Source organism: Botrytis byssoidea (genome assembly GCF_014898295.1).
Source record: "Botrytis byssoidea strain MUCL 94 chromosome Unknown BBYS_019, whole genome shotgun sequence".
Lineage (NCBI taxonomy): Eukaryota > Fungi > Ascomycota > Leotiomycetes > Helotiales > Sclerotiniaceae > Botrytis > Botrytis byssoidea.
In genome coordinates, this window is record NW_024065860.1 from 868,660 (window position 1) to 890,676 (window position 22,017).

The following is a 22,017-nucleotide window of genomic DNA, read 5'->3' on the forward strand; positions in this document are numbered from 1 at the left end:
TTGCAAAGTAACTTTAGAATAAAAAGTGCGTTGAATTCTCGCATTTCAAAATAGACATGCAAAACATTAACAAAATTAAGAAGTTTAGTAACGTCATGAGTTAAATTTGTACGATACAATTGAATCTTTTTTTTTTCATCACTTTCTAGCCTCAAATGTAAATTTTACTTCTCTCCCCTACAGTATTCGCGGATGCTTTCCATATAATTTATACAGAGTGTTGCGCCGATCCTGATCTGACTGATATCTGAGCAAAGACTACAGCAAAGTCTTAAGTTCAAATGAGGATATAAAAAATGCCACTGCAGAGGTCAAAACATAGGAACTGTTCTTGGTCAATGAATGTGCAGATCCGATATGGAAACCAATATGTAGATTCTCCTTTTGACCTAGAGAGACGACAAGACAATATCAACGTGTCTAGAAATCAACGCGGAAGACTTCAATTTCAATCCTTTGAGCCGTAAACTGTAATGAGCTCGAAGTTATCAGACGAAATCCGCAAAATGGATTGTGGCTCTTCCCCGTAAAGAAATTAAATTAACTTTGAAGATCCATAAGTTTAGAGGATCCTCATTAGTGGGAACCAGTCGGCTGAGTTTTCGGAGTCCGACTATTGCCCATCTATTGTCCATTTGTTGTCCATCTCGTCCATATGATTTTAAATAAGGGACGTTGGCACGTTGGCACGTTGGCACGTTGGGTGAAGTTAAAAATGCGTAAGGCTGTATGTAATGAGGACGACTTTCAAGATGCATAACTTGCATAACTCGCATAAATATCTCCCATTGCAGTGCTAGCTCAAGGCTGTGATCGACGTCACCTCCTTGATTGGTCAATCATTCCGTTCTTTAACAATTAATCCCATACACAATTTCGTTCATCGTATGCTTAGGTACCGGTACTTCCAAGATCGCTCTAGGCAGGAAGTTTAATATTACATTTTTCTTTCCCTCTCTCTTGCAATGTTCAATTGCTGTCGAGATCAAGTTAAGATATTCTCATATTTGTTTTTTATTTTCCTTCACTGATTCCAACAATGTGCACATGAATACGAGTATAACAAATTGACGTATTGCGGGGAAACTAAACCTCAGCCTGATTGATAGGATGGCCACTGAGGACGTTTCCGTGAATGGCGAGTCGCACACGGAGAAAAGAAATGAAGCATCCCCTGATCTCTCAACGGAGAGAGGTGAAAACGATGCGGGACCAATCTCAGATGGAGTCTCGAAAAGAGGTACCGGACAGACTGAAGTCAAGGGTAAGGAGAAGAAGCCGTCCAAGTTGAAGGGAATATGGGGGAAACTTGGGCTCGATGCACCGACATTGATGATGATGTTCAAGTATGATTTGAATCCATTCTTAACCAAAAAGATGCTGATGTATGATCTAGGGGATCCGTAGCTCCTACCATTGCTATTGGCAAGTCAATTGAAGCCCATCTTACGTTCCTAACCCTAACTTTTAAGTAGCTTTCTACGAATCCGATTCGGTTTCTCGAACGTACACAACTTTAGGATATCTGGTAGCCATTATTTGCGTCATCAGTCTGCCTATTATGCCAAGAGCCAAATTCTTTCAAACGATGATACTCAACCTGATTGCCGTCTGCATTGGGGCTTCAATCGGAATGCTGGGACTTTGGAGCTGCATTAAAGCGCGAGAACATACTTCTACACCGGGAGTGCCACAAGCGTATAATTCTTCGCAGGCTGCTGTGTGCGCCATCTGGTTGTTTGCTAACATATGGTTTGCGAATGTATTACGCGCCAAAAGTCCAGCCTTGAATGTTCCGGTCATTATGTATAGCATATTTTCAAACATTGCTTTCACTTATGGCCCACTTTTCTCTACTGTGGCATCAGCCGAATCTCTCATCAAACAGATGATCAAGGCGTTTTTGACTGCCTTTGCTATAAGCACGGCGGTTAATGTTTTTGTTATACCCGTCTCGTGTCGTTTGGTTGTTTTTAAAGGCCAAGCGGGATATATTCAATTGTTGAGGGGCGTTCTCAAGGCACAGACAAGATATTTGCAAAGCTTGGAGGAAAGTGATATGTTCGCTGCTTCAGGTTCTGAGAATGGTGATACCTCTGGCGATTCATCTGACGGGTCCAACAAAGGCAGTGCAGGATCTTCCCATCCAACACTGTCTCCGGAGGCTAAGGCATTGAAGGGAGCAATCGATGGTCTGCGCGGCTTGCATGGAAAGCTTTACGGAGATATGCCATTTGGAAAGCGGGAAGTCGCCTGGGGTAAATTGGGTGCTAAGGATATCGACAAGATATTCAACTTGTTCCGGGACATAATGATTCCACTGCTGGGAATGAGTACCATCACAGATATTTTTGTACGAATCGGCGAAAGACGCGGATGGGTCAAGTCCACGGGTTCAAAAGACCGTTCTGAGCAATGGGAACACATGCCCTTGGAAAGTAAGACGGAAGAAAAGAGGTTATGGAATGAGGTGATGAAGACTCTCCACGAACCATTCGCTATCGTGACCGCAGTTATGGATCAAGGATTAGAACATGTAGCACTTACTTTGGAGCTTGTTCCTCGACCGAAAAAGAAAGCTGCTGGTGACATTGAGACTGCTGATGCACAATCAAAGCCCGGTGATGCCGGATTTCTCGCCTATATGGAACAGGCCCTGAATGATTTTTATAAAAAGCGTGGAGCAACTTTGAAGAAATGGGCACATGAAAAAGGTTTGTCTGCAGAACAATTCGATACAAGTAGGCCAATTCCTCCTCCAGGTGAACCCGTCAATGGAGACAAAGGCGCGCATAGAAGAGACCAGCAGCAATTATATCTCATTTTATTCATGGAAAATCTTGTACGTTGTAATGACTCTGCTTCTATGACAATGCTAATAAATCCAGCTTTACACGGCCGGTCTCGCAGTAATTGAGTTAGTTCGATTTGCGGACGGAAAAGTAGAAGATGGAACTATGAAGAAGAATCGTCTGATCCTACCAGGTCAACGGCGAATCAAAAAATGGATTTTTGGCCTTGCAAATACAGATACGACCGTTGATAGTAACACTCCGGATAACCAAGAGGCAGGTGTAAACAATATCTACTTGGGCTCAGGATTCAACGCTCGGAAAGATCCTGAACATTTGCCACCAAAGACCGCCTGGCAACATTTTGGCAATGGGCTTAGAGCTATCCCGAGGTTTTTAGGAAGCGCGGAATCAGCATTCGGGTTTAGAGTGGCCTGCGCAACCTTAACTTTGGGTATTGTTGCATTCCTTAGAGACACTCATGTCTTCTTTCAGGAGCAAAGATTAGTTTGGGCTTTGATCATCATTGCAATTGGTATGTCGATAATCCGGTCTCGAGCCCGTAGAGAAGCTAATTGAAATAGGTATGACGATGACTTCAGGCCAATCGATATTTGGATTTCTGGCTCGTGTTGGGGGAACTGCACTAGCAATGGTCAGCTCAATTATCATCTGGTATATTGTTGATCAAAAGACTCCAGGAGTTATAGTGATGCTTTGGTTTTTTATCTTCTTGGAGATGTATCTCTTCTTGAAATTTCCTCGCTTGATACCGGCCTGGCTTGTGTTCATAGTTACTCAAGTATTGATTGTTGGATATGAACTTCAAGTCAGAAAAATCGGAATTTTGGCATCAACCAGTAATGGACAACCTTATTATCCGTCAGTCACTTACTCCTATTGAATTGAGACTCTCTAACGTGAGGACAGGATTTATGAGCTTGCTCCATATAGACTCGCATGTGTTGCAGGTGGATCTTTTGTGGCATTCATCTGGACTTTCTTTCCTTACCCGCTCACGGATCGTAGCTGGTTAAGAAAAGATTTGGGAGCGACCCTATACATCTTGGCGAACTACTACTCAACAGTTCATTCAACCATTCATACTCGAATGCATGGAAGAGAAGGCGATATGACATCGAAGACTAGTCCCGGTCGTCGCCTTGAAAAGGCTAGGCATAGGATGTTTGGCAAGCTTGTCCTGCTTCTGCCTTCTTTGCAGCAACATGCTGCTTGGCAGGAATTTGAGCCTATGATTGGGGGGAAGTTTCCCCGTGAAACTTATGAAAATATCATAAAGAGTTCCTCAAAGTAAGTGACACCATATTCTGGAGGTGTACGCATGCTAATTATTGGTTTTTAGCATTATGTGCTACCTCGCATTGATGTCGTATACAACAAAAGCCTGGTCCAAAGATAAACATACAAATACCGATACCCGTAGCAAATGGCTTCGTGACCTCGCCACTGTTATGGAAGAGGTTGAACCTACCAGCCACCAAATAACCTCAACCCTTGCGCTCCTGTCAGCTGCGATTAGTGCAGGCGTTGCCCTTCCCCCTTTCATCCAGCTTCCCCAACCTGATGGCCTGAATCGCCGACTTGAAGCTCTTGATAGTGGAATACTAGATTCGAGACATATCCAAGAGCCGGGATATAGCGCTTATGCTGTTATGCAAGTGGCTAGTTCGTTGGTGACAGATGATTTGGCTAGGCTAGTGGATTGTGTTAAGGAGTTAGTGGGGGAGACGGATTTTTCTTTTACAGTTGCGCTTAGCGAGGACAGTCTAACTGGGTCCGAGGAAAATGGAAGAAAGGGTAAAAATGACTAGTAATTGGATTTTGAGAACAGATTGGGTAATCACAATGCTAATCTTGCGCGTCATGGTAACAATTGATTTGGTTTACAACATAGACCTAAAGAAAGCATCCAGTCACCAGAAAGTGAATGCTGGATACATCCTTACTTGTAATACTTAATAAAATAAAAGTATTTTTATACGTATAAACAATATAATATTGTCATTGAAATATAAAAATATTTCCTCTGCCTGGGTGTAACCGTAGGAGGAGTGAATGTAGGGATGTGATTTAATGAGGAGGGAGGAAGCATTAGACCCCTTTCCAAACCGAGCTAGGAGCACTTGATTCTTGCCCGATTCTTTTCATGCATTCTTGGCAAACTTGTATATGCATTCAAATTGCCGTTTCCTTCACCGTAGCTTTTTCGAACTCGAACTCACTCAACGCTCGCTTTACCTTGCAACGTATTCATTTTTTTACCAGCTCTGTCAAAGTATACTATGAAATCCTCACCAAGGTAGCCCGCTCGCGTGGCACGAACTATAACAAACTAGCGAAGAAAGGACCGGCAAGTAATAAACGAGCGAAGAAAAAGTAGCAAACGAACCGACGATCGATTGTGAAAATACAGCTGCATTGGAAGCGTCGTTGAGATCAAAATTTTGTTGAAGTGAATGTTTCAACTTATGACGAGAGCTTAGTTGCATGTGCGAAGACTCGATCTTGGTATCAATGCACCGACTTGCGGTGGTAATCAAATGTTTCAATACATATATGTGAGGTTTGTGTGTGGATTAAAAGATGGTTATTTAGAATGGTGCCAAGGGCTAAGATATTGGCACTAGCTTAACTAATCTGAGTTAGATTAATTTAATATATATATATAATTAAAAGTATAATAAATACTATAATTAAGAAAATACTTTACCCTAAAGCAAAACATATCTAGTTCTAATTTCTATTTCCAAATATATATAAATTTATTCATTGAAAGTTTTAATTAATTTTACTGGAACTCTTTTATTTAATATTCATTAATTCTATTTTACCTCTTTTTCTAAATATCAAATTAAATACTTACTCATTTCTTTTTCTCTTTTTCTATATAAAATTTATTTCCACAAAATTCTTTTCGGGATTAATTCAGAATTCTATAAAATCCCCTATACAAAAGAATAACGAAAAAGATTTTATATAAAATCTAATACAAACTCAAAATACATAATACTAATAACTGAATATATCTTCATAGATTTAAGTAGTTTGATTTGATAAGTTAGACATCTAATTCTTTTTAGAATTTTAAATGGATCTATAAATTACTACTCAATCTTTGTATTTCTACCCATAATATTAAATATATTATATTCTTAATATAATCACAAAAAAATATAATTCTTAACCTTAAAAAACATAAATTTATATCATTAATCAAAATAATACTTTATAAATATAATTATAAATTTAATTATATCAATTGTTTTAATCATTATAGGTTTGTATTTAGTATTATTTATAGATTTTATTGGATACACCTTGGTCACTTGTTTTACTGTAGATTTGAATTTAGCTCTTCAGGGCAATATCTCCACCAGCTCCACAATCGCTTTTGTTACAATGTCAAGTGGCTTTTTAATCCTAAATCCATACATCACTATAATAATAATAATATTTATGCCTTAAAATATAGAATTTAATAAAACTATAGATAAATATAGTAATACTATTGGTTATTACAAATTATTATTTAGAATATTAAGATAATATTGAAAAGCAATTTTTACCATTTAGTTAATATATTTATTATTCCCATTTGTTTATGAGTACCAAGTTGTACTGAATAGTAGCTTAATATCTAATAAATCTATAATCCTTTTTTATACCTTAAAAACAAATTTCTTATCTCAATCAAAAATAATTATATAAAATATTCCCTATAATATTAGAAATAGATATTGAATTAAAGAATTTCCCTATTAAATTATAATTCAAATGTTTCTTTCAAGAATCAAAATGATTATTTTGGAAAGTTTATTTATAATTAATAAAACATAATTAAACAAATCCAACACTAATCTAAATAAAGCCAAAATGAAATTAATAAATATTATATAAAAGATATACAAAGGAATTAGAATAAATTATAACAATTCATAAGATTGATATTAGGAGATTAATAATACCCTATATTAATAATAATAATAAAGAAAAAATTAAAGCTTTTTAGATATATTAAAAATATAAAAATTAAAAGAAATTCTTTTATAAATATAATTATAACCTGGATATCCCAATTAATTGTATGTATAATTGAATATTTTGTTCTTTAGAGATATAAGTATTACTAATCTTTTTTATAAATATATTATATCAGATTTTGCATATAGAATATCTTATTTCATTTCGAAAGATAATTCTATAATATTAATTCCTAGTTTCTTATTTTCTTTAATCTATTTAATTAGCTTAACATATTGCAGATCCAATATATATATCTATTTAAATTTCTGTAATCAAATCTCTTCAATCTATAAGATTGCCACAGGATAAATTATAATTTCTGATATTCTGTAATTATAACTTTATTTTATTTAGATTGATTTCTACTTATTTATTTCCTTTTTGATAATATAAAACTATAATAAGGTATTTAGCATAATATTAAAATGTTTAGATTTATATCACACCTTGAAATAGAATTGAAAAAGATATTCAGAACTTTGCAAATAACAAGAATTCAATTAAACTAAGAAAAATATATTTATAAAAATCTGAATAATAATCTAAATACTTGTAGAATAATTTGTATATATTATTATTAGAAATTTTGATAATTTGATTAAATACTGAATTCTTGAAATTATTTAGTACAAATCTACGATTTCTAATTTAATTAATCAATAATTGAATTTAATGAATATAATAAACCAAAAGAGAAATATAATTGATATAATAAACTTTTAAATTAACAAATCAATTACAAAATAATAAATTATACTATTAATTCCCTTTTTGAATATATCTACATCAATATACAATCTTTTTTTAGAATTGAAATAATATAAAATCAAAGATTTTTTAAAAATAAATTATAACTTATTAAATAAATTTTTTTTTTAATATTAATATTTTTAAATTTCAAAATTGCTACCAAGTTTTTTTTTTTTTAATTTTTGTAATAGTATTCTTATTATAAATATACAATAAACAATTTAGCTTATTTTTTCTTTTTTGCAATATTACTAATAATTTTGTATAATATAGGATATATTATTGTAAATAGCCAATAAAATCGAAATAATATTCGAATTATTTCAAAAATTGAGGGAAAACTAAAGCTTAAATAGTAAAAAACTTATTTTTTATTAATATAAAACCAAATATATTTATTCTTTAACTAAGTAATATAATAAAAAAATAAATTAAAAAGTATTTCTTAGAATTCAAAACAATATTCACATTTTTTAGTTACAAAAAAATCTATTGAAAATATTTTAAATAATTCTTAAATATATAGCTAAAAATAACAATATTATTGATATAAATTCTCACAAACTCTCTTTTTGATTTAAAAACAATATTAATATATTTTTGAATATAAATCAATAAATTTCTGAATCTTATTACTATATAAATAAATATTTCTTAATTATAATAAAATAATATAATAAGGTACTTTTGATAATTTTTTTTGATATATTATTAATAGAAAAAGCTAGCATAATTAATAATGAATATAAAAGAATATTTAGTTATAACTATAATAATATTAGTTTGTATAAGAATTGAATATATATTAGAAATAACAATTTAATTTAATATACAAATATTTATAATAACCCTGCCTTTTCTTAATATAATTCCTTTCTTATTAACTATCTTTTTTTATATATAAAATACTAGAAAACTAAAAAGGATTAATTTTATTATTTATTTGAAGTAATTTTGTTTATAAAGTTTATTATAAGTTTTATTTATAAGAATTTGATTTTCTTGATTTATAGAATAAATCTTTGTTTTATCCAATCTAAATTTCTCTTTTCAATTTTTATATAAATTGATTTTTATTTCTTTGTCTTTTAATATATTTACAAAACCTTTTTAATTTTCCTAAATTATGTAATTATTTATTATTAAATCCCCTAATTACTACTTTTATATCTTATTTTTATAAATCATAATTCCATTTGATAGAATAATCTCTTATTTAATAAGTTCTAAATCAATTGTATTTATAAAACCTAAAATATTATTTACACTATCAGCTATCCATAAGGCTATAATTATTACAATTGTAAGCAATCTTTTAGCTAAAAAGCATTTCTTGAATTCAAATATAATAGTTAGTATTTGAATAAAATAATAAATATCAATTTTATTTATAACTATTATCACTTAAATATCAAATTCTATAATATTCTTAAACTTTAGATTCTTATAAATCACTACCTTTTTATTTATAGAGTTCTCAATTATAATAAAACTAAGCTTACCAAATACTAAATATAAAAAGAATATAAAATTCCTTTATTACAAAAATTTATAGATTATATTATAAACTGGAAAAAACAATTTATTACTTTTTCTACCCATAGTTAATATAAATACTTAAAAATAAAATAAAATAATAATTTCATTTATAATATAAACTAAATTTTTTCTCTTAACCTCCTTCAACTATATTATAATCTTAATTTACAAACCTATATATTAAAATAAAATTAAGATTCCACTATCTAAATCAATAATCTATCCTTTTAAAATAATAATATTATTACCCAATAAAACTTTAATATTCAGTATATCCATAATATAGATTTTATAATAAAAATAAATTATAATACCATTAATTACTAATAAATAGAAATCCAAATTCATAAATTAGCTTATATCATATCTTTAAAAATCTAGATTACAAATATTCATAGTTTTGTTTATAATATAAATCTTTATAATAGAATATATTTCGAATAAAAAAGATTAATTGATTAAATTCATATTACAATTTGTATTAAAATAAACCATATATACTTTATTTTAAGGATTACCCAATAATACTTTAATTTTAGCATATCTTCAGCCCCTGAATATATAATCTAACAACAATTTACTTACTTTAACTATAAAATAAATTATTTGAGATCAATATTAAATTAAAAATAATTTTTTAAATTTAATTAATACAATATTTCACTTAGATTGATTAATAAATTATAAAGAATAAAATAAAATGGTTTTTGAAATATTATTGATTTTGGATTTCACTAAATATTTCATTAATTTATATTTTTTATATTAATCTCTAAAATAAATATATAATTTATTTTTATACAAAACATTTTTGATAATTATAATATTAATATTTAGCTTTATTGATTTTAATATCTTAGAATATTATAAGATTATTCAATTTATATTTGAAATCAATATTTAAAAAAGTAAACCTTGATTTCTAATTTCCCCCACTAAATTGAAAACTTTTAATATTATTTTAATATACACCATTGGATTTTGCATTAATTAATATCTTGGTTTTTAAAAACTTAAATAATATTAGAATAGAATCTTAAACAAAATAAATATACTATATATCTATCTTTTCACCATAAATATCAAAATTAGTATTTGATTTCTTATAACTGTTTTTCAATTCTTAATAATAAATTTGATTATACACATAATTGTTATAATCTTTTGTTATTTTATTTATAATAATAGTTTTTTTTATTTTATTCTTTTTGATATTATAGATTCTTGTTTTATTAGTTTTCTAATTTTATTTGAAATTCTATTTTTAATATAATTTCCTATTTAATAAAAATATATTTTACCTAACATTATTCTTTATTTTATTAATATTATATTTCTTATAAAAATTAGAAGAATCCTTAGAAAATAAAAAGAAATAAATAAATCCACAATTATTCCAGTATTATAACCTATTAGAAAAAAAGTACTTATTATTATACTAGTTGAATGAACAACTATCAATAAAATTAAGGCAATAAATATCAAACTAGTTATCCTTTTTTTATCCAATTTATTTTATAAAGATTAATAAACTCATCTCTATTATTAAAGTAAATATATAAATACAAAGCTCTACAACCAAATATCAATAAATAATAAGTATTTGAATATATTCAAACTCGATGATATCTATACTCTAACTAAAAACCATAACATTCTAAATAAACTCTTCAGAATTTTTATATTAATATATATCTCCAATAATATATTTAAGTTTTTCTAACTTTTCAAATACTACACCTAATAACATATAAAAGCATATCTTTAATTTAATATATCAATTCTCAATACTAATCTTCAGTTCAACTCATATTATATTAGATATTTTGTTAATATATCAAAACTCTACTTTTCTATACAAACATTAATCAAACTAGGAAATAACAAAATAAACAGCAAATAATTCCTCAATAATATCTAAAGACTTAGTTTTTATATAAATAATAAATAAGAATATATTATAAAAAATCAAAATATTATTCATTATTTTAATAAATATATTAACCTGATTATCCAGATTAAAATAATCTAAATTTTGAGGATAGAAATATAAAATAATTATTGATAAAAGATTCTATTATATAAAAGTTTAAATTACTTATAATAACTATTAAAATTATTCTATAAAAAAGATTATAGCTAAAGGTTTCATTTTATTTAGTAAAAGGTTATTAATAATATTATTTGATAATACAGATTATATCAAAAAGAATACACTAGACATTACAAAACAATAACCTTGCCTTACAATCTACAATATAAATAAAGTATCAATAATACTTTAAACTGCCTTGACCATTTAATTATAATTATTAAATTAATTAATAAATATATTAAATATTTATTGAAAATTGTTTAATAAAGAAAAGAAATTATTTAATAAAGATTTATATAAAAAAACAAATATTATTTAATTATTTACACTCAGATTCAATAAAACCTAAGTAATAGTGTTTTATTACTAAACTAATAATTTGTCTCAAACTCTAAAATATTCAATAAAAAAAGAATCAAATAATCTCACTCTTAATATAATCTCTTAAAAAGTTATATTAAATTGAATTCTTGATTTAATAATAAAACTATCTTATATTATTATCTAAAAATATAATACCCTATCAAAATATACTTAAATCCATAATAATATTTAGGTACAATAAATAAAATATTTTTCTACAATTTAAAAAAAATATAATAAAAGATTTAATTATGGAATATATAATATAACAAAAAAAACAATCTAATATAATAATTAATAATCTATTTTAATACCCAAGATGGGATTTGCTACCATTTATAAGATTTGTATATAAATTAAAAGATAATTATTTAAAATGATGCCAAGAGCTAAAATATTGGCACTGGCTTAGCTAATCTGAGCTAGACTAATTTAGTACATATACGTGATTAAAAGTATAATAATATATGATGTATACTCCGTGTGCTTGCTCCTGATGCGAACTAAGCGAGCTCGTGATAGTCTGACAGACGCAATATATTATACGCACACCGACCAAAAGTATAAGCTAATGTATGTAATCCATCAACTTGAACCTGAAAGACCATGATAAATGTTGGTATACAATATGATGAGAGTGATCTAAATTGAAAATTCTCTTTGTTTGTGAACGTAAATGGGAAGGCTGAAAACTATCATGTGGTGCATGTACTAGGCAGACAGACTGAGATTTTGTGTCCAGCTAGAGAATCGCGTGATGTCTTCTGATCTATGCAATATGATAAAGCAATAGGATTATGACGTGCAAACCTGGAATAAGTCAGAGAGCAGTAGAGATACGCTGCTAGATTGTCTGAATATTAGAGAAAAAGTGGCAGGCTGAATCTTGCCAACCATTTGGTTTGATACCCAACTCTGAATGCAAGGAAAGATATCAATCAATTCGAAGTCACATATAAAGACACGCCCGAAGGTAATCAATGCAGACGTCAAAATTACAGTTAAAAGTATAAATGAAGCCTGAGTAAATTTCCCTACGCCTACGCTCGCATCCCATGCCATACGTCCTAGTCTCCAGATCCCTATATATAGTGTATGTGCAAAGTTACGCCCCCCGAAATTCCAAACGAAAACTTATAATACAAAAATTCTAAAACTCCCGTTCAAATTGATGTACAATGCCGAATCTTCCTCATAGTTTCGATCTAACAGCTTCCAGCCTGTACTTTACATCTTGTAAAACTTTAGTAGTAGGCTTCCAATCATCGAATTGCTTCAGTAGTTCTACTGCTTCGTTGTGCAGTTCTGTTTTCACGAACTCTTCCTCGAGAACACCACGCATGATCCAGGGTAAAACGTAGGGATTTGCATTTGTAGGCGGGGCATATTGGGACATGTGCAAAGGTACGTCGGGAACTGAAGTAGTGGTGAGGGCGTGGTCCATTGCCATGCTGAGAATACATGTTAATAAAGTAGGGAATATTTTCCTCGAAACAAGAGAAGACTTACTCATATATTTTGTCATCGTCATAGAGACGGGAGTGACCACCACCAGTATAGAGACTTCCAGCCAGAGGTGCCGATAGTTCGCGAATGAGCCCGTGATCCGACACACCAAGATTGCGCAATTTCAACGCGAAGCCGACTAAGTGGGCAATAAAGTCCGGAGCATGTATGCGTCCATCCACAAAGACAGCTCGGTAAATATAGGGATGTTCTGCTGGCGAGAAGATGGCGGACTAGAATGCTGTTAGTAATGACATCAACAAAATCGAGAAAATATGTTGACATGCCTCAATAGATACGAGTTGGTCGTCAATACTCGCGCAAAAAGTCACCCTTACTCCGTATTTTAAGACCCGTCGAAGGGCCTTTTCATAATGCTTTGCCACCTCACTTTCGTAATTTGCAAATTCAAAAAGTTCTGTAATCATCTCGTTGAATAATGCTGCTTGATATCCAGTTTGATGACTTGCAAAAGGACCTAATGACACACCAGCTAATGGTTTGTTAGAGATATTTAAATACCAGGATGATTTCTCGCAGCTTACCCATTGCACATACGCCGATTCTCGCTGACGATACTATACCCTCTTCTATCAATTTTGCGACAAGCATCAAAGCAACTGGGACACCCTGTGAATGAGCAGCCACCATAATGAAATCTGCTTGCCGCAATCGATCTGTCCAATTACTGAGAAGTTTCCAGAGTTTATCCACCCTCTCAAAGATTTTGCCCTCACCATCAAGTGCCACTTTCTCTATTTCACAATCAGGAGATCCATGTGCATCTGCCCACCGCTTTATAGCAGCCGCTGCATGATTAGCGAATCTTATCGAAGTTCCACTGGGCTGTCCGATGAGTTTGCGCAACAGAGGTGCAGGGAATAGGCCATGCACGCCTATCGCGACTGCATTCTTAATTGTTGGTACTTCCTTCGCCAAAGATACATGCTTCATGGGTTTCTGTCGGCCACGTACAATCAATCTTGTCAATTGCCGTAAGAATGATGGATTTTCCATCAAATGATAAGTACTTTGTACGGAAGGTAACAATAGATTAGGCGGCGAGGGGATGTGAGATGGAGTGGTGACTTTTTTGGATGCATCATCTAGTTGTGCACTTGCAGTTTTTTGAGAGATTTCTTCGATATCTACAGACTTCGGTCGACTTTTCTTGCCGGCCCCCTTTGGCTTTTTGTCCCCATTTAACGACTTAGTTTCGACGGCTGGAACAGCTTGAGCTGGAAGCGGATGGTTTTGAGATTGCTCGCCCGAGATTGCTAACTCGCCAGTTTCCCCCTTATTGCTATCCTCCAGAGGCTCGGTACCCTTTTTGGTATTGTCGGAGTACCAAAACGCCGATGCCCAACTAGACCCACCAGGTTGCGTTGTAGATCTACTCGGTGTCGATTGTGGAGATTTAGATGCATCTTTCGATGCATCTTTGATAATTTTGATGGGATTGCTCTCCAATTCTTGGGTTAAAACTGGTTCTCTTGGGCGTTCTGCAGGAATTGGAGGTTGAGAGGCTGACCATAAATTAAACCATGACCTCGATGCTGATAATGTTTGTTTCGGAGCCTCCATTGCTTCTTCTGCCATTGCCTGCTCTGGTATAATTGTCTCATTTGATGGGAGTTCTTCAGTATCTTGTTTTTGAGGCTCCTCCACCACGGGAATAGACACTTTTGAGTCCTTTGATGTTTGCGATGGCATGCCTAACCAGCCTAACCAGCCTTGAGATGTGACTGGCGGCTTTGTAATCTCAGCAATCGGCGAACTTTGCGAGTTTGTTTCTTTGGGTGTATCAGACTCCCCCAACGATCGGGTTCTTGGAGGTGTTTCCGGATTGTCAACATCTCGGGCTACATTCTCATCTTTCTTGCTACTTGTCTTATTGTCCGAAGTCCCCTGCAGTGGCGCGCTCAACGTTATTTCTGATGCTGGCTTGCTTTTCCCTGGGTACATCGATGGAGGCCTGGATGTGACTGATGAAGGTTTTCGTTGATCGCGATGGCTCAATTCCGTCGCCATATTCCCGTTCGATGGTTTATCAGCTAAGATTGTCTCTTTCACGACCTGTGTAGAAACAGTAGATTTTCGCGGCCAAGTTCCATACCAACTCGCTCTCGATCCGAGCTTTATTACCTTGTTAGCTTCACTACACCGACACAAACTCGTTTCAACAGCAACGGGACTTGGGCATCTTACTTTTTTGTTAGAAGCTGCACCATGCTGACCGTTGTTGGTAGTAGTGTGTCCCGGTTCTGCGGCATTTTTTGAGGAAGACGGTGACTGGTCCTTGGAAGGATTTAGTTTTGATCGTTTGCGTGAGGGTAGCATTCCAAGATCGATTACTCCTGGCTATTCGGACGACCGGTTTTCAAATTCCTCCCAGGGGCGCGGCTACTTAATGAAATGATTCTATAGCCTCATATCACTAAACAACATATATTGCTGCCCCGCGAGTAACAAGGTTATTTGCCCCGTGCAAGGGTGTTTGGATTGGTCGTCCTAATAATACTCTGTCCGCTGTGGTATCAAGAGGAAAATGTGTAAGGACCTTACTGGCGATAGATAAAGTCGAGGATGGAAAACAAAAGGAATTCAATATCTGGGGACTAGTGAAAGTGCGGATGGAGATTAAGTACGTAGGATCGTGAGTGTTCAAACTTAGTTTTAAGAGTTTACTGTACGTCGGCATGTATCTATGAATTGTGATAACGTTTGTATGTACCTAGCAGTTCTAAATTACCATGTGACTAAATCATTCTGGAGCCAAAGAGCCAAAAAGCAATAACGAGTGCAGTAGCAGAAAAGCTAGAAGCAAGAACCTTGAATCATCTATAAAACATCATCAAACATCAAACATCACGATCAAGAGATAGATATACTTAGGTATGATGAACATGTATGAATATGTATGATACGGATGGACTATTCCTATTTGTATTGTGATTTTCGTGAATGCAACTTACTACATTTAGTTACCCGTCTCCCCATACAGACAGAGTACAGATTAGATAGATAACCGTGTCGGGCCTGCGTGTCTGTCATTTTCCCGAGGTCAGCCCACCATTGGGCCAGCCTTGCGTCACTCAGCCTTGTGTCAGCCTTATCTAGGTGCAGAATGATGCGGAATGTCGGTCTTTCATTGATCCCTGCAATTTTTTGATTCTTGATAGGAAGAAGAAAAAAAAGTTGTGAAGCTCGAAAGTCGTCGTTCGTTTCCTGTGCGACTTCGATATCTCTTTTCTTAATACTCACGAGCCATTCCTTTCAATTAATCACAATGGCGCCACTCGATAAGAAGAGAAAGACTGGTCCTACCAATGATTCATTCATGCGATCAAAGAAAATCTCAGAATCTGATGATCGACCTTCGAAACGACCCAGGGCAGAAGAGAAAGAGGGGAAAAGCACATCGACCACAAAATTACCACCAGCGACTAAAATTTCAAGAGTTAGGGACGAGGAAGTGGCTTTCCCAAGAGGTGGCGCAAGTGTATTGACTCCATTGGAACATAAACAAATCCAGATTGATGCCACCAGAGATGTTCTATTTGAACAATATGGTGCTAAATCTTCCAAACCTGACGGGGAAGATCAAGAGGGAGGAGATACTACAAAAGTAAGGAAGAAGGGAAAGGGTAAAGGCAAGAGCAAAAAGACAGCTCAGGATAGCGAAGTTGAAGAAGAGACTGTCAAAATTGAAGGATTGAGCTATAAGGTATGTGTTGCAAACCACTTGATACTATAGGTGGCGGCGGCTTACAATTCGCAGAGACTAGTATCGGGCTCTTTAGTTCTTGGCCAGGTGTCCCAGATCAATGCTACAGACATTGCTATATCACTGCCAAATAATCTGACGGGCTATGTACCCATCACTTCGATCTCGGACAAAGTTACAGAACGGATTGAGGCGATCGCAGCCGCAGAGGAAGATGATGCAGATGACGAACCTGAGGTGGAGGATATTGACTTGAAGAAAATCTTTTCCATGGGGCAATACCTAAGAGCATACGTTGTTTCTACCAGCGACGATACAAATACAGCCACACTAGGAAAAGGAAAACGAAGAATCGAATTATCCCTTCGACCACAACATGCCAACAATGGCGTCACTCCACAAAATCTCATCACCAATACCACTTTGATGGCATCTGTCACAAGCGTCGAAGATCACGGTTTAATTATGAACATTGGACTTGAAGATTCTGGTATTCGTGGTTTCATGGGCGCAAAAGACATTGGCTACGAAGTAGTGTTGGCTGATGTGCAAGAAGGCGCAGTGTTTTTGTGCATGGTCACTGGTCTGAGCTCTAACGGGAAGACTGTCAAACTATGCGCAGACACTCAGAAGATTGGCAATGTGAAGAAATCGAACTATCTCACAGATGCTCCAACAGTTGATGCCTTCCTCCCAGGAACTGCAGTCGAGACCTTGATCGTTGATGTCAGCTCCCGGGGCCTTACTGGAAAGGTCATGGGTATGGTTGATGTTACTGCAGATTTGATGCATTCTGGAACCAGTGTTATGAACCAGGAGCTAGAAAAGAAATTCAAGATTGGTGCCAAGGTTAGAGGTAGAGTTATTTGCACCTTTCCAAATTCGGATCCTCAAAAACTTGGTATCTCTCTCCTTGACCATGTTACGTCTTTGTCGCAGCAGCAAGCGGGAAAACCTGGAAACAAAGTAAATCCACTTGACACCCTACCTTTGTCTACCATCGTCGAAGAAGTCACAATCAAGAAAGTCGAGTCTGGAGTCGGTCTTTTTGTCGATGTGGGAGTCAAAGGGATTCCTGGGTTCGTTCACATCTCTAGAGTCAAGGACGGCAAGATAGAGACATTGGAAGAAACAACGGGACCATATAAGGTAGGCTCGGTCCACCGTGGTCGTGTCCTTGGTTACAATTCTCTAGATGGTGTATACCTCATTTCTTTGGAGAAAAGTGTTCTGGAACAGCCTTACTTGCGAATTGAAGATTTGAAGATTGGAGAGGTTGTAAAGGGAAAGGTTGAAAAGCTCATTGTTAATGACAAAGGTGTCGGCGGACTACTGGTTAATTTGGCCGAAAACATTTCTGGTCTTGTTCCAGAAACTCACCTGGCAGATATACAATTGCTTCACCCCGAAAAGAAATTCAAGGAAGGAATGGCTGTCACGGCACGTGTTCTCTCTACAGACCCTGGAAAACGACAAATTCGATTAACTCTCAAGAAGACACTCGTCAATTCGGAGTCACCTGCTCTGATCTCGTATGATGACATAACTGTTGGGATGCAAAGTCCTGGTACTATTGTAAATATTTTGAAAACTGGTGCGGTAGTTCAATTTTACGGCACTGTCCGAGGGTTTTTGCCAGTCTCAGAAATGAGCGAGGCCTACATACAGGACCCTAACCAACATTTCAAAATTGGGCAAGTCGTCAACGTTCATGTTTTGAAGGTCGACCCCGAGGCCAAGAAATTGACTGTTTCTTGCAAAGATCCTTCCGTCTTTGGACTGGCACAGCAGAATGCGTTGAAGAATCTCAAAATTGGCGAGATTGTGTCCGCTCTTGTTATAGAAAAGTCGAACGACGACATTTCTGTCGAGATTCAAGCACTTGGGTTGAAAGCACTACTACCTGTCGGTCAGCTTACTGATGGATCTGAGAACAAGAGCCGTTCTTCGTTCAAGAACATTCGTGTTGGCCAAGTATTGTCAGACCTTGCTGTACTAGACAAGCTTGAGCAAAAGCGTTTGATCGTCCTAACGAATAAACCTGCACTTGTCAAGGCCGCCCAGAATAAGACTTTACTGAGGATGTTCGATGACGTCAAGGAGAAGAAGACAGTGCATGGATTTGTTAAAAATATAACATTAACAGCAGTCTTTGTGCAATTTGGAGGCGGTCTTACAGGGCTTTTGCCTAAGAACAAGATACCCGAGAAGAACCTTCGTTTACCAGACTTTGGATTTAAGAAATACCAAACAGTAGAGGTCAAGGTTCTCACTGTCGACCATGGCCAACGAAGATTTCTTTTATCTATGGCTGATGCTACTTCCGACAAAAAGTCGAATGAGCCTTTAGCCCCTGGTACCAATCTAGAAGCTGTAAACCCTATCGATGAAACTATCAAGAGTATTGACGACATTACACTTGGTCGCCTTACGAAGGCAAGGGTGTCGTCTGTTAAGGATACCCAAGTAAATGTTCAACTTGCTGATAACATCCAAGGCCGAATTGATGTGTCACAAGCCTTTGACTCTTGGTCGGAGATAAAATCCAAGAAGCAGCCTCTCAAGTCATTCTCGCCGAAGCAAATTGTCGACGTTCGTGTTTTAGGAATACACGATGCGCGTAACCATCGCTTCCTGCCTATCAGTCACAGATCTGGCAAGACTTTAGTCTTTGAACTATCCGCTAAGCCTAGTGATCAAACTGAGTCTGCACAAGACCCTGTATCTTTGGACAAAATTGAGGTTGGCTCTTCTTGGTTAGCATTCGTCAATAATGTTGGAGCTGATTGCCTATGGGTAAATCTATCTCCCAATGTGCGTGGCCGAATCAGCGCTCTAGATGTATCAGATGATGTATCATTACTCAAAGACCTAGCAGCAAACTTTCCCGTTGGATCTGCCATTCGGGTTCACGTCAAGAGCGTTGATGTTGAAACAAACCGTCTAGACCTGTCTGCCCGCTCTAGTCAAGATTCTGAAGCCCTTGCCTTTGATAAGTTAAGCCAAGGCATGATCGTACCAGGAAAAGTAACCAGAGTCAATGAAAGACAGGTCATGGTACAGCTTACTGATAGCATCTCTGCACCATTAAACCTTACAGACCTCTGCGACGACTATTCAGAAGCTGATCCTTCCAAATACTCTAAGAATGATATTGTTCGTGTTTGCGTTACTGATATCGATGTTCCAAACAAACGCGTTCGATTATCGACTAGAGCATCCAGAGTGATGAACTCATCAGCAGCAGTTCAAGATCCAGAAATCTCATCCATTTCACAACTGAAAGTAAACGACATTGTGCGTGGATTTGTCAAACACGTTGCTGACAAGGGGCTGTTTGTCAACTTGGGGGGTAATGTGACAGCGTATGTTCGAATTTCAGACCTTTCGGACTCTTATATCAAAGACTGGAAATCGGAATTCCAGGTTGACCAACTAGTCAGAGGCAAAGTCACAGTTGTCGACGAAGTCTTGAACCATGTTCAATTGAGTCTCAAGCCTTCTGTTATCGACAAAGATTACGTTGCGCCTTTGACCTTCAATGATATTCAAGTGAACCAAGTTATTACCGGAAAAATTCGTAAAGTCGAGGATTTTGGTGTCTTTATCGTTGTCGATGGCTCTGCAAATGTGAGCGGCCTTTGTCACCAGAGTGAAATGGCCGAAAAGCGTGTCCACGACGTCAGAAAGTTGTACTCTGAAGGTGATGCAGTCAAAGCGATTGTATTGAAGATGGACAACGAGAAGAAACGCATTAGTTTCTCTATGAAAGCTTCACACTTTGAGGACGGAAATGAGTCTGACGATGAGAGTGATGGTGACGGTGTGGATGGCGTCAAGCTTGACAGTATGGACATCGATGATGATGATGATGATGATGATGACGACAATGAAGGCGGCATTGACCTTGATGATGTGCAAGATCTTGAGAGCGCCGCAGAGGACGGAGATGAAGCCTCGGACTCTGACGAGGAAATGCCTGATGCTGAAGGCGATGTCCCAGCTCTTAGCGCCGGCGGATTTGATTGGTCTGCTGATCTGCTGGACCAAGCTGATGGCCAATCCAATGCAGATTCCGATGACGAAGCCACTGAAGAGAAACCTAAAAAGAAGAAGAGGAAGGCGGAAATTAAGGTTGATAGAACAGGTGACCTTGATGCCAACGGACCTCAATCTGTCAGTGACTTCGAGCGTATCCTTTTGGGTCAACCAGACTCTTCCAGTCTCTGGACCCAGTACATGGCTTTCCAGATGCAACTCAGTGAGCTAGGCAAGGCCAGAGAGATTGCTGAGCGTGCCATCAAAACTATCAACATGCGCGAGGAAACTGAGAAGCTTAATATCTGGCTCGCTCTCCTCAATTTGGAGATCGCATATGGAAGTGATGAAACTGTTGAAGCTGTGTTTAAGCGAGCTTGTCAGTACAACGATGCCCAAGAGGTTCACGAGAGACTGGCTAGTATCTATATTCAATCTGGCAAAACCAAGGTAAGGGATACTTCCATATAATCTCAAATACAAGCTAACAGCCATACAGAAAGCCGATGAACTTTTCCAAGCTCTCACCAAGAAATTCTCACAATCTCCCACCGTTTGGGTCAATTATGCACACTTTCTTTTCAATACTCTCGGGGCCCCTGATCGTGGTCGTGCTCTCCTTCCACGTGCAACTCAATCTCTACCTCCACATACCCATCTTCCCTTGACGCTCAAATTTGCAGCTCTAGAGTTCCGCTCCGAGCACGGCTCTCCGGAACGTGGACGCACAATCTTCGAGGGTGTTTTGGCAAAATGGAGTAAGCGATTGGATATTTGGGGCCAGCTTCTGGATCTGGAAATCAAGGCAGGTGATAAGAGCATTGTCAGGGGTGTGTTTGAACGAGTAGCTCGAATCAAGGGACTGAAACCTAAGGGCGCGATGGGATGGTTCAAAAGATGGACCGAGTGGGAGGAAGCTAATGGTGACAAAAAGTCACAAGAGAAAGTAAGAGCGATCGCTGAGGAGTGGGTAAGAAATAGGTCTGGGAAGAAGGATGATGAGGAGTGATGGTCATCACGGTAAACCAGAAGATACCAAAAAAGCTTTGTATGGGCAATAAATTCTGATTGGGAAGGAAATGAACGGCGTAATGTAAATGTAGCACTAAATCAATTAAATTTCGTTTGTTAAAATAAATCACATGCTGTATTCGATAGTTTTC

General features: G+C 35.6%; 3 protein-coding genes across 3 annotated transcripts; 2 read left to right on the top strand and 1 right to left on the bottom strand.

Moving 5' to 3' along the window:
* The first annotated feature begins 921 nt into the window (after positions 1-921).
* On the top strand, positions 922-4,823 carry EAE97_008925 (uncharacterized protein). Its single transcript, XM_038879440.1, has 7 exons — positions 922-1,346; positions 1,397-1,425; positions 1,476-2,842; positions 2,889-3,327; positions 3,377-3,674; positions 3,723-4,103; positions 4,156-4,823. The coding sequence occupies exons 1-7, from the start codon at positions 1,111-1,113 to the stop codon at positions 4,622-4,624; spliced, it is 3,219 nt and encodes a 1,072-aa protein (XP_038729951.1). The 5' UTR covers positions 922-1,110; the 3' UTR covers positions 4,625-4,823.
* Positions 4,824-12,775: 7,952 nt separating this feature from the next.
* EAE97_008926 (uncharacterized protein) lies at positions 12,776-15,429 on the bottom strand (the record flags this gene model as incomplete). The annotated part of the gene is made up of 5 exons (XM_038879441.1): positions 12,776-13,034; positions 13,093-13,322; positions 13,377-13,582; positions 13,635-15,225; positions 15,298-15,429. The coding sequence occupies 5 exons, from the start codon at positions 15,427-15,429 to the stop codon at positions 12,776-12,778; spliced, it is 2,418 nt and encodes an 805-aa protein (XP_038729952.1).
* A 949-nt stretch (positions 15,430-16,378) lies between these two features.
* EAE97_008927 (uncharacterized protein) lies at positions 16,379-21,863 on the top strand (the record flags this gene model as incomplete). Its single annotated transcript, XM_038879442.1, has 3 exons — positions 16,379-16,816; positions 16,871-21,304; positions 21,354-21,863. The coding sequence occupies 3 exons, from the start codon at positions 16,379-16,381 to the stop codon at positions 21,861-21,863; spliced, it is 5,382 nt and encodes a 1,793-aa protein (XP_038729953.1).
* Positions 21,864-22,017: the final 154 nt, after the last annotated feature.

What these genes read in the sequence shown, in the direction of transcription:
- EAE97_008925 (XM_038879440.1), top strand. Translation starts at nt 1,111, where the DNA reads ATGGCCACTGAGGACGTTTCCGTGAATGGCGAGTCGCACACGGAGAAA. An exon ending in TTTGATCATCATTGCAATTG is followed by an intron (nt 3,328 to 3,376) that starts GTATGTCGATAA and finishes TAATTGAAATAG; the next exon opens with GTATGACGATGACTTCAGGC. An exon ending in ATCATAAAGAGTTCCTCAAA is followed by an intron (nt 4,104 to 4,155) that starts GTAAGTGACACC and finishes ATTGGTTTTTAG; the next exon opens with CATTATGTGCTACCTCGCAT.